This window comes from Cetorhinus maximus, unplaced genomic scaffold, assembly GCF_964194155.1.
Source record: "Cetorhinus maximus unplaced genomic scaffold, sCetMax3.hap1.1 HAP1_SCAFFOLD_1705, whole genome shotgun sequence".
Classification (NCBI taxonomy): domain Eukaryota; kingdom Metazoa; phylum Chordata; class Chondrichthyes; order Lamniformes; family Cetorhinidae; genus Cetorhinus; species Cetorhinus maximus.
Genome location: NW_027597645.1, coordinates 49,301 through 66,398, shown reverse-complemented (window position 1 = coordinate 66,398; position 17,098 = coordinate 49,301). Strand labels below are relative to the sequence as shown.

At 42.9% G+C, this 17,098-nt stretch overlaps 1 protein-coding gene across 1 annotated transcript in view; it reads right to left on the bottom strand.

Moving 5' to 3' along the window:
• Positions 1 to 1,624: 1,624 nt before the first annotated feature.
• Positions 1,625 to 17,098, bottom strand: part of dld (deltaD) — a 41,816-nt gene continuing 26,342 nt past the window's right edge. The window contains exons 11-14 of the mRNA XM_078536963.1: positions 5,387 to 5,576; positions 2,905 to 3,042; positions 2,734 to 2,823; positions 1,625 to 1,867 (exon numbers count right to left, since the gene is read on the bottom strand). Coding sequence (XP_078393089.1) covers positions 1,802 to 1,867; positions 2,734 to 2,823; positions 2,905 to 3,042; positions 5,387 to 5,576 — 484 coding nt within the window. The 3' untranslated portion in view covers positions 1,625 to 1,801. The remainder of the gene's footprint in view (positions 1,868 to 2,733; positions 2,824 to 2,904; positions 3,043 to 5,386; positions 5,577 to 17,098) is intronic.

Below are 17,098 nucleotides of genomic sequence, written 5' to 3'. Positions count from 1 at the left end.
CAATGACCATCATAAGGTCAGAAGTGGGGATGTTCGCTGATGATTGCACAATGTTCAGCACCATTCACAACTCCTCAGATACTGAAGCAGTCTATGTCCAAATGTAACAAGACCTGGACAATATCCAGGCTTGGGCTGATAAGTGGCAAGTAACATTCGCACCTCAGAAGTGTCAGGCAATGAGCATCTCCAACAAGAGAGAATCTAACCATCACCCCTTGATATTCAATGGCATTACCATCACTGAATCCCCCACTATCAACATCCTGGGGGTTAACATTAACCAGAAACTGAACTGGACTAGCCGTATAAATACTGTGGCTACAAGAGCAGGTCAGAGGCTAGGAATCATGCGACAAGTAACTCACCTCCTGACTCCCACCACCTACAAGGCACAAGTCAGGAGTGTGATGGAATACTCCCCACTTGCCTGGATGAGTGCAGCTCCTACAACACTGAAGCTGGACCACCATCCAGAACAAAGCAGCCCGCTTGATTGGCATCACATCCACAAACGTTCACTCCCTCTACCACTGATGCACAGTAGCAGCAGTGTGTACCATCTACAAGATGGACTGCAGGAATTCACCAAGGTTCCTTAGACAACACCTTCCAAACCCACGACCACCACCACCTAGGACAAGGGCAGCAGATAGATGGAAACACCACCACTTGGAAGTTCCCCTCCAAGTCACTCACCACCCTGAATTGGAAATATATCACCGTTCTGTCACTGTCGCTGGGTCAAAATCCTGGGACTCCCTCCCTAACACTGTGGGTGTACCTACACGACATGGACCGCAGCGGTTCAAGAAGGCAGCTCACCACCACCTTCTCAGGTGAAACGAGGGACGGGCAATAAATGCTGGCCTAGCCAGCGAAGCCCACAACCCATGAATGAATAAAAAAGCTCTTTCTGCAGCAGGTCCCAAACTAACTCACCAAATACAAGCTAAATGTGGGAGGCCTGGCAGAGTGTGTCAGCAGGAGAATCAAACAACTCTCACCTTCCTAGGGTCCCAATTCTGGTTCTTCCTACAACCTTGGTCCCAATTCCAACAGTGCACCCATCCCCCTTCTCCACTTCCTGCCCCACCCCCTGCACTCTCAACAGATTCCCACTTCCTCTTGCCCCTCCCTCAACCCCTATTCCCTTCACCCATCTTCCCCATTCTCCCTCCCCCTTTGCCCCACCCCACCCCCTCCCCTGCCCCATCCCCTCTCCTGCATTCCTCCCCTGCCCCATCCTACATTCCTCCCCTGCCCCATCCTACATTCCTCCCCTGCCCCATCCTACATTCCTCCCCTGCCTCAGCCATCCCTCCTCCCATTCCCCCTGCCCCATCCATCCATCCTCTCCCATTCCCCCTGTGCCATCCATCCATCCCTCCTCTCCCATTCCCCCTGCCCCATCCATCCCTTCCTCCTCTCCCATTTCCCCACCCCATCCATCCCTTCTCTCCCATTCCCCCTGCCCCATCCATCCCATCCTCCTCTCCCATTTCCCCCTGCCCCACTCCCAATCCTCACTCCGTCTCGGTCCCTCTCACTGTGACTGGTGAATTTGAACAGAGTAAAAGTCACTTCTGGATTATTGAAACATTAGCAGTAATTCAAAGAAATCTGTACATCATTCCCTCAGTTTTATTACTGTTAAAATACAAGTGATGTGCCATCATTAGACGAACAAATTGTTTATTACACTTTTGCTTAAAGGCAGTTAACTTCATTCTTCATCACAATGTCAAGTTACCAATAGTTCAAACACCCAGTTACAGTTTATGTACAAATCACAAATCTTTTAGAAGTTAATGGCTTTGCCAAATGACGCTGCTATGTTTGCTTCTCTGAAAGCTTCTGAAACAGTCTGTAAGAGAAAGGAAGACAATGAGTCAGATCGACCAGTTTAATAGCTAGCTTCACAGTCCTGGCAAAGGTCTGCAGTTAGAATAACCTTTATACACTGTTTGCTTTCGTGACCAAAATCAGGACTTTGCTCTCAATTTCCAAGCTTCTCTATTCTGAATTTCTCAAATTTAACACTGGCAGATTATCATGGAAATAATGGAGGGAGCAGTGGAATGGAACCTTGGGAGTTAGTAGTTTCAGTTGTTTAGAAAGTGCAAAATAATTTGTTTAAAAGTGGATGTATATTAAATGAAACAGTGAAAACAATTTAGGGATGCAGTACTAATCCAGAGAGTTATCAGTGCCCCACCAATGCTCAAGCATCCACGCTGAATGCTATGTGCAGTTTACTCTGACCTGTGTAAATAAATCTTTGGAAGGACATTATGGTGTTTGAAAATGTTTTCAAGATCTTGTAATGAAGATGGTTCCCTGATCTGGAATCTTTAGTGATGAGAAGTGGTGAACAAATTTGGATCTTTTCTTCAACAGACAGACATGTTACGAAGGAGATTGAGGAGACTCATTGGGACAAAGTGATTATGATGAAGCATGTGAATACCAGGAGCCCGAATTTAAAGGTTAGGATCGAGAAGGCATATCAAGCACAATCTGTTATAAGCACAATGGCAATAAATTTGGGATATCTGCATGTAATAGCTCCACCCGTCACCATCGGGATAGGGAACTAAGCACAACTGCTCTTTCAAGAGCCAGAACAGGCAATGATGGCTGTGCGCTGTAGAGTTTGAATGATTTAGGTTTTCTATGATCTGCACATTACAATCACTGTCCAGTTCTCCATACTTTCCCACTATCACTTACTGGATGGGCATGACAAACTCGGGCAACATCTTCACATGATGCTCCATACTCCATAGCGAGGGTTGCTTCATTGATCATTTCACCAGCGCCCTTGATATAAAGAAAGCAATATCAACTATAGGATCCATATATTATATCCTATCTTGATACACCAAAGGTTTTTCTACTTACAGACCCAAGGATATGTGCTCCAAGCATTCTGTCTGTTTCTTTATGGCTGAGAATCTTTACCAGACCGTCAGTATCATTGTTAGTCTTAGCTCTGCTGTTGGCAGCAAATGGAAACTTGCCGATTTTGTATGGAATACCCTGAGAGAGGAGAAAATGAATGAAGTACACATCACAACTGGCTCACTTACACTTCAAATGTAAGGTTGACCTGTGTTTTTAGGAAGTGAACATTTGCACTCAATGGGTTGCATTCCAGCATCTTCAGGACATATTCCAGGCTGATACTCTCATCACTGTACTGAGGGAGGCACTGTCCTTTGGATGAGCTATTAAAAAGAATCCACCTGCCCCCTCGAATGTATGTACAAAGTCCCACAGCCATTGTTGAAGGAGAGCAGAGGAATTCTCCTCAACGTCCAGCTCATCGTTGCTCAACCAACATCACAAACATATTATATGGTCTTTCATTGTTATTTGTGGGATCTTGCTGTGCACAAATTAGCTGCTGCAACAGTGATCAGCCTTCAAAGATATTTCAGACTGGAGGGTGGTACACAGTGGTGTTCCCCAAAGGTCAGTGCTACAGCTACATTGCTTCTCTTGTTATATATAAATGACTTGGATCTTGGAATATAGAGAAGAATTTCAAAATTTGCCGATGATTCCAAACTAGGTGGAATGGCAAATGGATGATATAAATCGCCTGCAACATGACAGATAGGCTAACGGTATGGAGACAAGCGGCAAATAGAATTTAATACAGAAAAGTGTGAGGTGATGCATTTTGGCTGTAGGGCTGGGAAGGCAATATAGGCTTAATGGCAGAGCTCTAAAGAATGTGCAGGGCAGAGGGGCTTGGGAGTTCATGTGCATTGATCTTCGATCGTGGCAGGATATATTGAGTGTGTGATTAGCAAAGCGCATGGGATCTTGGGTTTCATAAACAGAGACAGAGTACAAAAGCAGGCAAGTTATGCTGAACATCTATAAAGCTCTGGAAAAACTCAGCAGGTCTGGCAGCATCTGTGGAGAGGAGCACAGTTAACGTTTCGAGTCTGCATGACTCTTCAACAGAACTAAGGAAAGATAGAAAAGGGGTGAAATATAAGCTGGTTTAAGCGGGGGTGGGGGGTGGTGGGACAAGAAGAGCTGGAGAGAGGGCCAGTGATAGGTGGAGATAACCAAAAGATGTCACAGACAAAAGGACAAAGAGGTGTTGAAGGTGGTGATATTATCTAAAGGAATGTGCTAATTAAGGGTAGAAAACCCTTAATTAGCACAAAGCTTTAGATAATATCACCACCTTCAACACCTTTGTCCTTTTGTCTGTGACATCTTTTGGTTATCTCCACCTATCACTGGCTCTCTATCCAGCTCTTCTTGTCCCACCCCCCCCACCAAACCAGCTTATACTTCACCCCTTTTCTATTTTTCCTTAGTTCTGTTGAAGAGCCATGCGGACTCGAAACATTAACTGTGCTGCTCTCCACAGATGCTGCCAGACCTGCTGAGTTTTTCTAGGTATTTTTGTTTTGGATTTCCAGCATCTGCAGTTTTTTGCTTTTATCTATAAAACTCTGGTTAGGCCCCAACTTGGAGTATTGCATCCAGTTCTGGTCACCATACTAGAGAAAGGATACAAGGGTCCTTGAGAGAGTGTAGAGTGGATTTACTAGAATGATTCTGGGGATGAGGTATCTCAGCTACAAGGTTAGTTTGGAGATGCTGGGATTGTTCTACTTGGAGCAAAGGAGATTGAGGGGAGATTTGATAGAGATGGACAAGATGATGACAGGTTTGAATAAGGTAGACAAGGAAAAACGGTTCCCATTAGTTGATGGGACAAGGACTAGGGGACACAGATTTAAGGTTTTGGGCAAGAGATGCAGGAGGAATGTGAGGAAGAATGGTTTTACAGTGAGTGATAATGACCTGGAACTCACGGCCCACCAGGGTGGTGGAAACGGAAACAGTCAATGATTTTAAAACAAAATTGGATGGGCACTTGTAAGAAATAAACTGGCAGGGTTACGGGATTAAGTGATTGCTCTGTGGAGAGTTGGCATGGACTTGATGGGCCAAACGGGCTAATTCTGTGCTGCAAATTGCCATAAAGCATTTTGGGACATCCTAAGGTCATGAAAGGTGCTATATAAATGCAAATTCCCTCTTTCTTAACCAATTTCCCTAAAGGAAGAGATAATGCAAGGACAAGGGTTACTTTAAACCATCATGTACATGTTCTAAGTGCATTACTAACTACACCTCTCACAGGGGTTTAGGCATCTGTATGAGTAATCATTGACTCTCACACACACTTCAATTTTTACAAAAACTAATCAGCAATCACTTTAGTGGTTTTGGGGAAGTGGGTAAATGTAGATTCTAAAATATCCATTTTTGGTAACATACTGTGAGCTAGGGTTCAATGCTTTGTTCTGAAGTCAAAAGTGGTAATATTTAGAATTAGCGGTAACGTTACCTCTTCCTTCAACTGTTCTTCAGATTTGCCAACCCAAGCAACCTCTGGATGAGTGTATACAACAGATGGGATACAGTTATAGTCAATGTGTACAGCTCCTCCAGCCATTCCCTCCACACAGATTATCCCCTCATCTTCAGCCTTGTGAGCCAGCATGGGGCCAGCTATCACATCCCCAATGGCAAAGATACTGTGGAAACGAAGAGGCATTTTCAATGTGATTGCAGTTTCATGTAATAAAGAGCCCATTTATATGCTATTAAATGTTAACATATGCTAGGGAGGTATACGGGTGAGTTCCCCAAGGTTTAGTACTAGGGACATTGCTGATTTTGGACTGGCGGGGAAAGAAAAGGGGTAACAGGGGACCATTTTGCAGATCACATGAAACTTGGAAGTATAGAAAACAAAGAGGAAGATGTCAACAGGCCTCCAGAGGACATAGATAAATTGGCATAATGGATGGACACATGGCAAATAAAGTTCAGTACAAAAACTTCAGTATTGCTGAAAAAAGTGACATGTCTAAATTTTTCATCTTGCACTCATCAGGACACTCAAGAATATCAATGTGAGGGGAAAACAACAATTTATACTGTATGTGAAGAGAATGCTGATTGGTTGGCAAGTGGCGTTGCATAGAGAATGCACCAGTGATGGTGACTGACTGTTAACTACCAAGCATTATAAAATACAATACAATAAAGTGAGGGGGGAATACATTTTGGTAGGAAGAATGAAGAGAGATCATACATGCTAAAATGGTACAATATTAAAGGGGGTGCAGGAGCAGAGATCTGGAGGTGTTTTGTGTACAAATCTTTAAAGGTAGTAGCACAGGATAATAAAGCAGCTAATAAAGCATATGGGATCCTGGGTTTTATGAATACAGATATAGAGTACAAAAGCCAGGAAGTTATGCTAAACCATATAAAACACGAGTACTGCGTCTAATTCTGGGCATCACGCTTTAGGAAGATGTGAAGACTTTGGAATGGATACAGAAGAGATTTACCAGAATCCAGGGATGAGAGATCATGATAATGTGGATAAAACTAGAGAAGTTGCAGTTGTTCTCCTTACAGCAGAGCAGAAATATGATTGAGATGCTTAAAATTGTGAAGTTAGATGGAACAAATATTGAGAAACTATTTCCGATAGTTGACGGGTTGTTAATGAGGGGCCACAAATTTAAAGAGTGGCAAAAGAACCAAAGGGGAACATGAGGAAAAATCTTTTTACACAAGATTAGGATTTGGAATGTACTTCATGGTACGGTGGTGGACACAGATTCAACCTCAAAAAGAGGATTGGATAAATACTTGGAAGGAAAAACTGCAGGGATATGGGGAAGAGACTAAGACTAGCCAATAGAACAAAAGATTATCAGTGGTCTTGTTTTTTTAAATTTATCTCGTAATGTCTGATGCTCCATCAGCGGGATCTCCTCCCTGTACCTATGGACCACAAAAACAGGATTTCCCAACTCCCTTTCTAAATTCCCTCTCCGCCACCTTGAGATATATCTTTACTGTGGCATTGTGGTCAAAACATCTTTCGGGATTTTTGATTGTGGCTGCCAGAGACACTATCTATCCCCCTACTAATAGAATCCCCATCATGCTCACATTTTATGATGTTCTTCCTACTTTTGACAACCTTCTAAGCCACGGTGCCTGGATCTGCATTTTGGCTCTCCTCCCTCCAGTCTTTCTTCTTGACCTCCGAGGTAGTGAGTACATCCTGTTAGATAGTGTCTGTGGGATCTCCTTCACAATTTCTCCTAAGCTCCTGCTACCCAGCTCCTTCAGAATCACACCCCTCCCTTCCTGAGCCTGTACTTTCCTCTGGGATGTGATTGGAGTTCTGGACATGCCAATCCATAAATTTGCCCCCTCACATAACTTGTTTACACATACTGAACTGTCCACGATTCATAGCTCGTTCACAATCAATGATATGTTCAAATTGGGTAATATATGCACAGAATAGAAGGAACAAAGTGAAGGGGTTGCAGGTGAAATTCAACTTGGAAGCTATGACATGGCGGCCATTACTGAGGCATGGCTGCACGATGGTCACGACTGGGAACTAAATATAACAGGTTACCAAGCCTACAGGGAGGATAGGAAAATAGTAAAAGGGGTGGAGTAACATTAGCAATTAAGGATAAAATTATTTCATTACTAAGAGAGGGTATAATGAGAAGTAAACAAGCAGTAGAGACTTCATGGCTGGAATTAACAAATAGAAAAGGATTTAAGTCTGTGATGCAAGTTGTGTATCAGTTCTTGGTATAAACTGTGAAGTAATCACAGAATCTCTCAGTGCAGAAGAGGCCCTTCGGCCCATCGAGTCTGCACCGACACATGAGAAACACCTGATCTACCTACCTAATCCTATTTACCAGCATTTGGCCATTAGCCTTGAATGTTATGATGTGCCAAGTGCTCATCCAGGTACTTTTTAAAGGATTTGAGCATAATAGATTGCATAAATGCATAGTTTATACAAGTGTGTACCCAAAGACGGAAGGAAGGGTTTTAATGGGGAATTTTAATTTTCAAATACATTTGGACAAGTAGGCTAGCACATCAGAAAGTAGCAAATTTCTTGAATGTGTCCTGGTGTTTTCTGCACTGATATGTCCTAGAACCAACAAGGGCTTTATTAACAAAAAAACAGAATTACCTGGAAAAACTCAGCAGGTCTGGCAGCATTGGTGGAGAAGAAAAGAGTCGACGTTTCGAGTCCTCACGACCCTTCAACAGAACTAATTTACTAATGAGCTAGATTTGGTTAAGAGCCTAGCAGTACATGAGGTTATTGCTGAGGTTATTGCTGGGCAAATGCCACTCAATAGAACTGACAACATCAACTTCCATTAGTGTCAGGCACTGGGTTCCACCATCCTCTGGGTGAAATGATTTCTAACTCTTCCTTGTTGGAGAAACAGCTGGAGGTTTGGCTCAAACAATAATTGGTATTAAATATCCCTGGATACAAAGTGTTCAGGAAAGATAGGAAAGAAAAGGGGGAGGAGAGGTGGTATTGATTAAGGAGAACATTGCAGTGCTGGAGAAAGATTTTGTCCCAAAGGGATCAAGGACAGAATCTATTTGGCTCAAGCTCAGGAGCAAAAAAAGTGCAATTACATTGCTTGTAGTCTACAGACCATCAACTAGTGGAAAGGAAATAGAGGGACAAATTTGCAGAGTAATTACAGAGAGGTACAAAAATTAGTGTATAATGGGGGTCTTTAATTATTCAAATATAGGCTGGGATAGTAGTGTAAAGGGCAGAGGGGGGGGGGGGTGGGGGGGGCAAAAGTTCCTAGAGTGCGTACAGGACAATTTTCTTCAGTATGTTTGCAGTTTAACGAGGAAGGAGGCACAGCTAGACCTGATTCTGGGGAATGATATGGCCCAAGTAGATCAAGTGTCAGTCGAACATTTAGGGGACAGTGATCATTGTATCATACGTTTTAGGTTGACGATGGAAAAGGACAAAGAACAGACGAGAGCAAGAAAAATTAACTGGGGGAAACCCAACTTCAGAACAGATCTGGGCTAAATAACTTGGAGTTAAAGGTTGGCAGGAAAAACGATAGCTGAACAATGGGCTGCCTTCAAAGAGGTGGTAATTCGGGCACAGTAAAGGTATATTCCTTCGAAAGGGAAAGGTAGGGCAAACAAATCCAGAGGTCCCTGGATGACAAAGGAGATAGAAATTAAGTTAAAGAAGAAAATGTGTGCTTATGACAGGTATCAGGTAGAAAATACAATTTAAAACCAAGCTGAATACCAAGCTCAGAGGGGAAGTGAAGGAGGGAATAAGAGAAGCAAAGAGGGAGTATGAAGAGAGACTGGCAGCTAATATAAAAAGGAATCTCAAAGTCTCTGTAGGCATATAAATAGTTAAAAAGGTGGCAGAGTAGGGTCAATCAGGGACCAAAAAGGGGATTTACACAGGGGGGGGGGGCGCAGAGGGCATAGCTGAGGTATTAAATTAATACTTTACATCTGTTTTTACCAAGGAAGATGCTGCTACCCAGGCCATGGTGAAAGATGAGGTAACTTAGACACTAGATGGGTTTAAAATGGATAAGCATCCATTGGATAGGTTATCTGTACTTAAGGCATCGGGACCGGATAAGGTGCATCCAAGGATATGGAGGGAAATGAGTGGAGGGAAATTGCAGAGGCACTAACAATAATTTTTTGAGGTTTCCTCAGGTTCAGGGATGATCCCGGGAGAACTGGAGAATTACAAACTTTACACCCTTTTTTGAACAAGGGTGTGAAAATAAGCCCAGCATCTACAAGCCAGTCAGTTTAACATTGGTAGTGGGGAAACATCCAGAAATAATAATTCGGGAAAAATTAATGGTCACATGCACAAATGCAGGCTAATTAAGGAAAGCCAGCATAGACTTAAGGGAAAGTTCTATTTATATTATGCCGCAAATGCTTAGGGTTTGGAATGTACTGTCTGAGAATGAGGAGGCAGGTTCAATTCAAGGGTTACAGGGAGAAGGCGGGGGCCAGAGGCACTAACAATAATTTTTTGAGGTTTCCTCAGGTTCAGGGATGATCCCGGGAGAACTGGAGAATTACAAACTTTACACCCTTTTTTGAACAAGGGTGTGAAAATAAGCCCAGCATCTACAAGCCAGTCAGTTTAACATTGGTAGTGGGGAAACATCCAGAAATAATAATTCGGGAAAAATTAATGGTCACCTGCACAAATGCAGGCTAATTAAGGAAAGCCAGCATAGACTTAAGGGAAAGTTCTATTTATGTTATGCCGCAAATGCTTAGGGTTTGGAATGTACTGTCTGAGAATGAGGAGGCAGGTTCAATTCAAGGGTTACAGGGAGAAGGCGGGGGAATGGCACTGGGTGAGTTGCTCATTCAAAGATTCAGTGCAGACATGATGGGCCAAATGGCCTCCTTCTGCACCATAACAATTCTGAGATTCTTTCCAATCCTCTACCAATTATATGAAATCTATGACCTCCAGTTACTGACCTCGCTAAGGTGTTGTTTTCGGTAATCGATCTGAAAGGTTAACTCTTTCTCACCACAGATGCTGCCTGACTTGCTGAGTATTTCCAGCATTTTGTGTTTTTATTTCACCAGACTGATCCCCAGGACAAGGGAATTGTCCTCTGAAGAGAGATTGAGTAGAATAGGCCGATATTTCCTGGAGCTTAGAAGAGGGGTGATCTAATCAAAACAAAGAATTGTTAAGGGGCTTAACGTGTAGATCAATGTTTCCCCTGGCTGGGGAGTCTAGAACACAGGGTCACAGTCTCAGAATAAGGGGTTGGCCATTTAGACTGAGATAAGAAATTTCTTCTCAAAGGTTTGTGAATATTTGGAATTCTCTACCCCCCCAGAGCTGTGATGCTCAGATGTTGAGTATATTTAGAACAATGGTTGACAGATTATTTTGGGTACGCAGAGAATGAAAGGATAGGCTGTGTTTACTTATAGTGTGGTGAGGAGAAATTTCTTCACCCAGAGAGTGGTCAGCCTGTAGAATTCGCTACCACAGAAAGTAGTGAGGCCAAAACATTGTATGTTTTCAAGAAGGAGTTAGATATAGCTCTTGGGGCGAAAGGGATCAAAGGATATGGGGAGAAAGCAGGAGCAGGCTAGCGAGTTGGATGATCAGCCATGATCATGATGAATGGCGAAGCAGTCTCGAAGGGCCAAATGGCCTACTCCTGCTCCTATTTTCTATGTTTCTATTTGTGCCTCAACATTAGGGGGAACGCTTCCTGCACATGCACAGAAGCAGTGCCTGTGGCAGCGAGTGAGAGATGCTTTGAGTGCAACTGGTGTCTTAACTCATTTAATCTTCTGCAACTAGACAGAAAGCCTCAATTAAGTTTGGAAATGCAAACTGAAACCTATTAGTATGTTAAAACCGAATCAAAATGTTCTGTTCATTTGTCAGTCATTATTATTAAAATTCTCATCAGAAATATATCAGGGTATTGTTCAATAGAATTTTTGTAGATGCTATCAAATAGACTTTGAGAAGAATCCTGCATTATTTATTAACCTTTGCTATTTTCTACAATATAGCATATTCTTTGGTAGCTGGGCTCTTCCAGGAAGCCCCTGTTCACTCTTGATAATTCCTGTACCAACGAAAAGGGTCCATTCAACCCAATTGTTCAGTGTTTTGAATTTTAAAAAATTAAATAACGCTCACCCAATATGGAGCTCGAGACAAATGACTTAGGGATTAAAAGCCCCATCATCTATCAAATGAGCTAACCAGATTATGTAAGAAATGTGATTTGTCACAACACTGATGCTCCTGTCACCAACCCAAAAGGCGTCCAGATCAGTTGCATGTGTTGGTGGCTGACGTGCACATGCAACTGTTCCAGATGCCTTTCCAGTTAGCAGCAGGCAATAGTGTAAGGGATAAGGAGATTGTACAGGAAGGTGAAATTGGGATAGAGATTAACCATGATTTTGTTTAATAGTGGAGCAGGCTCAAAGAACCAAATAAAAACAGAAAATAGGAGGACTAGACCATATGATCCCTTGAGCTTGCTCGACCATTCAATACAATTATGGCTGATCTTCTGCCCAAACTCCACTTTCCCACCTACTCCCCATATCCCCCCCTTGATTCTGAGAGATGAAAAGCCTAAATTAGTCTTAAAATATATTCAATAATGGTGCATCCGCACCCTTCTAGGATAACAGAATTCCAAAGATTCAGAACCCCCTGACAGCAGAAATTTCTCCCCTCAGTCATAAACGATGGATTCCTTCCCTGGGTCTGTCCATGTTCTGGATTCCCCAGCCAGGAGAAACAACCTCTTGGTGTTAAGCCCCTTCACAATCTTATATGTTTCACTGAGATCACCTCTCATTCTTCTAAACTGTAGTGAGTAGAGGCTCAATATATTCGACCTGTCATCATGCACCCTTTCATCCCAGGAACCAATCTAGTGAACCTTGGCTGTAACCCCTTTCTTGCTGAGTTTGTTTTTTTTAAAAATGGAACATATTTAGCTGAACATTTTGAATAATTTCTTTAACTGTTTTCACTATTTACTTACCACCATACTTCTGGTTAATTTACCCAGTCAACCTTAGCCAACTCTCCCCTCATACATATGTAATTAGCTTTGTTTAGATCTAAGATTTATGTTTCAGATTTGAACACAAACTTAAATGGAATTCAATTGTATTATGATCACCTTTTCCTCAAGGATCTTTTACTATGAGATTACTAATTAATCCTGCCTCATTGCACAATACTAGATCCAAAATAGATTTATCCCTAGTTGGTTTAACAACCTTTGTTCTAGGAGCATCTCTGATTTTAATTGTTCTACAATTGGTGGCCATGCCTTCAGCTACCAAGACCTTAGCTTGGGAATACCTCCATACATCTGTCTCTCTACCTCGTTTTCCTTTTTTAAGACACTCCTTAAAATTCACATCTTTGACCAAGCTTTTGGTCCTTGTGGCTGTCACATGTTGTTTTATAATGCTGTGAAGCGCCTTGGAATGTTTCATTATGTTAAAGGCACTACATAAATTAAGTTATTGTTGAAGCTGTCACAAAAGCATTCCAAAAACTCATCTCCCAGAATGCCTTTGCCCATTTGATTGGACCAGTCTATATGAAGATTGAAGACTCCAATTATCACATTACCTTTGTTACAAGCAATTTCTTTAATGCTCTGCCCAAAGTATAGCTACTGTTGCAGCCGAAAGGCTACTCCCACCAGTGTTTTAAAGTATTTATTGGCCCTGACTCCACTGCTCTCTGGGGATTAGAGTTCCAAAGACACTCAATCCTGAGAAATAATTTCTTCTATTCTGCTGTATTAAATGGAAGAGTCCTTATTTTTAAACTGTGTCCCCTAGTTCTAGTCTCTCCCAAAAGTCAGCATCCACCCTGTCAAGTCCCCGCAGGGTCTTGCATGTTTCAATCGGATCACCTCACAACCTTCTAAACTCCAATGGATACAGGCCCAGCCTGTCCAACCCATAATAATCTTGTGTGTCAAGATCATGATTGCCCCATTATCAGGGCTACTCCTCCTCCTTTTCCAATCTGTCTGTCTTTTCAAAACGTTGTCTCCTCCGGAATATTGATTTCCTAATGTTGGTCACCTTGTAACTGTGTCTTTAATGTTGATTAGATCACACCTGTTTATCTCTGTGCCAGTTTGTCTATCTTGTTATCTAAATGCACAAAGCATTCATGAAGAGCTTTTCATTTTTTTAAAGCACCATTATTTGCAGGAACCTCATTCACTGATGCACAATTAAGCTCTTCCCCTTCCTGTTCCACTCTTTACCCAACTCACTAGACTGCTCTATTACCACAACCCATGGATAGAAGATTGGCTAGCTAAAAGGAGACAGAGTTGCCATAAACGGGTCTTTTTCTGGTTGGTAGGATGTAACAAGTGGTGTGCCATAGGGATCAGTGCTGGGTCCTCAACTTTTACAAATTATATAAATGACTTGGATGAAGGGACTGAAGGAATGGTGGCTAAATTTATTGATGACACTAAGATAGGTAGGAAAACAAATTGTGAAGAGGATGTAAGGAAGCTACAAAGTGATAGATAGGTTAAGTGAGTGGGCAAAGATCTGGCAAATGGAGTATATAGTTTGGACAAATGTGAAATTGTTCATTTTAGCAGGAAGAATAAAGAAGATTATCTAAATGGTGAGAGATTGCAGAGCTCTGAGATTCAGAGGGACCTGGGTGTCCTAGTGCATGAATCACAAAAAGGTTAGTATGCAGGTACAGCAGGCAATTAGGAAAGCTAATAGAATGTAATCATTTATTGCGAGGGGAATTGGTTACAAGTAGGGAGGTTATGCTTCAGTTGTACAGGGCATTGGTGATACCACATTGAATGGCTTGAGGGGCTGAGTGACCTACTCCTGCTCCTAATTGGTATGTTCGTATGTCTTTAGATTTCTGAATCTTCTTTTACCTGACCCCACCTCCCCTTTTAATTTAAAGCCCTATCCACAGCGCCAGTTATATAATTCACTGGGATTCTGATCCAGCCCGCTTTAGGTGGAGCCCAACAGAACAGCTCCCACTTTCGTCAGTTCTGGCACTAGTGTCCATGAATCAAAATCACTTCTTCCCAAACCACTTTTCCTAGTTCTATCTATTTTTTTGGTTCTTACATTGGTTCTGCACAACAACTGGATCCCCTCACCTCACTTCAAGTTTTTCTTCAGCTGCAAGGAGATGTCCTTAACCCTAGCACCAGGCAGGTGACAGCTTTCGGAACTCCCGGTCATGGCTGCAAAGAACAGTATCTATCCCCCTAACTATATTGTCTCTCCTATCACTGCCACATTCCTTTTCATGACTCCCCAATTGAATGTCATCCTGCACTATGGTCAGTTTGCCCAACCATCCTGCAGTCCTTGTTCTCATCCACACAGATAGCAAGTGCCTCATGCCTATTGGTCAAAGTCAAGGACTGAGGCTCTTTCATCCCTACATAGTGGATCCCCATACCTGCCTGACTCGCCGTCACGCCCTCCTGTCCCTGACCAGTGACCAAATCTAAAGTTCTAATTAATCTAGAGGGGTGTCACTGCCTTAGAACAAAATGTCTGGGTAACTCTCCTCCGCCTGGTTGTCCTGCAATGTCTGCAACTCAGACTCCGGCTCTCAGATGCGAAGTTAATGTTGCTCAAGCTGCAGACACTGACCATAAATATGGTTGTCTGGAACTGCAATGCAATGTTGCAGTTATGGCACATCACTATACCTGCCGTGTCTGTTCAACCTTATTTTATTTGATTAATTACTAATTTAGTAAAGTTAGTTACAGCCTCTGAGGAAGGAACGCTCACCAGCTCCTAGAGGTAAATTTTTTTTTAAAAAGCACTTCCTCCCCTCTGCAAAAAATTCCCACAGGCACCAAATTTCGAACATATTCCTTTAGCCCACTTTTAGCTGACTGACAGTTAACTGCCACAGACAGGCAGTTTATGTAAACTACTTATCTTAACTAGTCTAGTAACATGCGCAGCGGATCAAGGGGAGCCTGTAGGACTTTCAGCAGGCATTTGATAAGGTGCCACATCAAAGATCATTACGGAAAATGAAAGCACACGGTGTTGGAGTAACATATTAGTATGGATAGAAGATTGGCTGGCTGGCAGAAAGCAGAGAGTATGCGTAAAAGGGTCTTTCTCGGATTGGCAGGACGTGACGAGTGGAGTCCCACAGGAGTCTGTATTGGGGCCTCAACTTTTCACAATTTACATCAATGACTTAGATGAGGAGAATGAAGACATGGTAGCTAAATTTGCAGACGACAAGGTAAGTAGGAAAGTGTGTTGTGAAGAGGACATGAGGAGGTTGCAGATGGATATAGATAGGTTGAATGAGTGGGCAAAGGTCTGGCAAATGGAGCTTAATGTGGGAAAACAGAGTTGTTCACTTCGGCAGGAAGGACAAAAAAGCAGTGTATTACTTAAATGGAGAACGGCTGCATAATTCAGAGGTGCAGAAGGATCGAGGTGTATACGAGTCACAAAAAGTTAGTATGCAGGTACAGCAAGTAATTAAGGCGGCTAATGGAACTCTATCCTTTATTACGAGAGGGATTGAACATAAAAGCAAAGATGTCGCGTTTCAGTTATACAGAGCATTGGTGAGACCGCACCTCGAATACTGTGCGCAGTTTTGGTCTCCTTATTTAAGGAAAGATGTAAATGTATTGGAGGCGGTTCAAAGGAGGTTTACTAGGTTGATACCTGGAATGAGTGGGGTGTCTTAAGAGGAAAGGTTGGACAGACTGATTCCCTTGCCTAACAAGGAGTAACTAACGAGTTTAATCTAAAGGGAAGTCATGGCAGCAGAGCTTGCACCCGTGATATGCTCCTCCTGCGCTATGTGGGAAGTCATTGATGCTTCCAGTGTCCCTGGCGACCATGTGTGCAGGAAGTGTGTCCAGCTGCAGCTACTGGCTAACTGCATTTCAGAGCTGGAGCTGTGGGTGGAGTCACTGTGGAGCATCTCTGATGCTCAGATTATCGTGGACAGCACGTTCAGTGAGGTGGTCACTCCGCAGCTAAAGACTGAACAGGCAGAAAGGGGATGGGCGGCCACCAGGCAGAGTAGAGGAAGGCAGGTAGTACAGGAGTGCTCTGTGAAGGCGAAAGGTGAACAGCCAATTATCGTGGTACATATTGGTACCAACGACATAGGTCAAAAAAAGGGTTAAGGTCCTACAATGACATAGGTAAAAAGGGATGACGACCTACAAGCTGAATATAGGGAGTTAGGACGTAAATTAAAAAGTAGAACCTCAAAGATAGTAATCTCAGGATTACTACCAGTGCCACGTGCTAGCGAGAGTAGAAACAACAGGATATATAAAACTAATATATGGCTGAAGAAATGGTGTAGGGGGGAGGGATTCAGATTCCTAGGTCAATGGGATCAGTTCTGCGGAAGGTGGGGCCAGTACAAACAGGATGGGTTGCATCTGGGCAGGGCTGGGACCAATGTCCTCTTGGTGGGGGGGTGGGGTGGAGTGGAGTGGCGTTTGCTAGTCAGGGAGGGTTTAAACTAGAATGGCAGGGGGATGGGAACCTGAGCAGGGAGACAGAGGAGGAGGAAAACAAGGATAGAAACAAAAGACAGAAAAGTAAGAAGCAAAAGTGAAGGCAGAAAAGA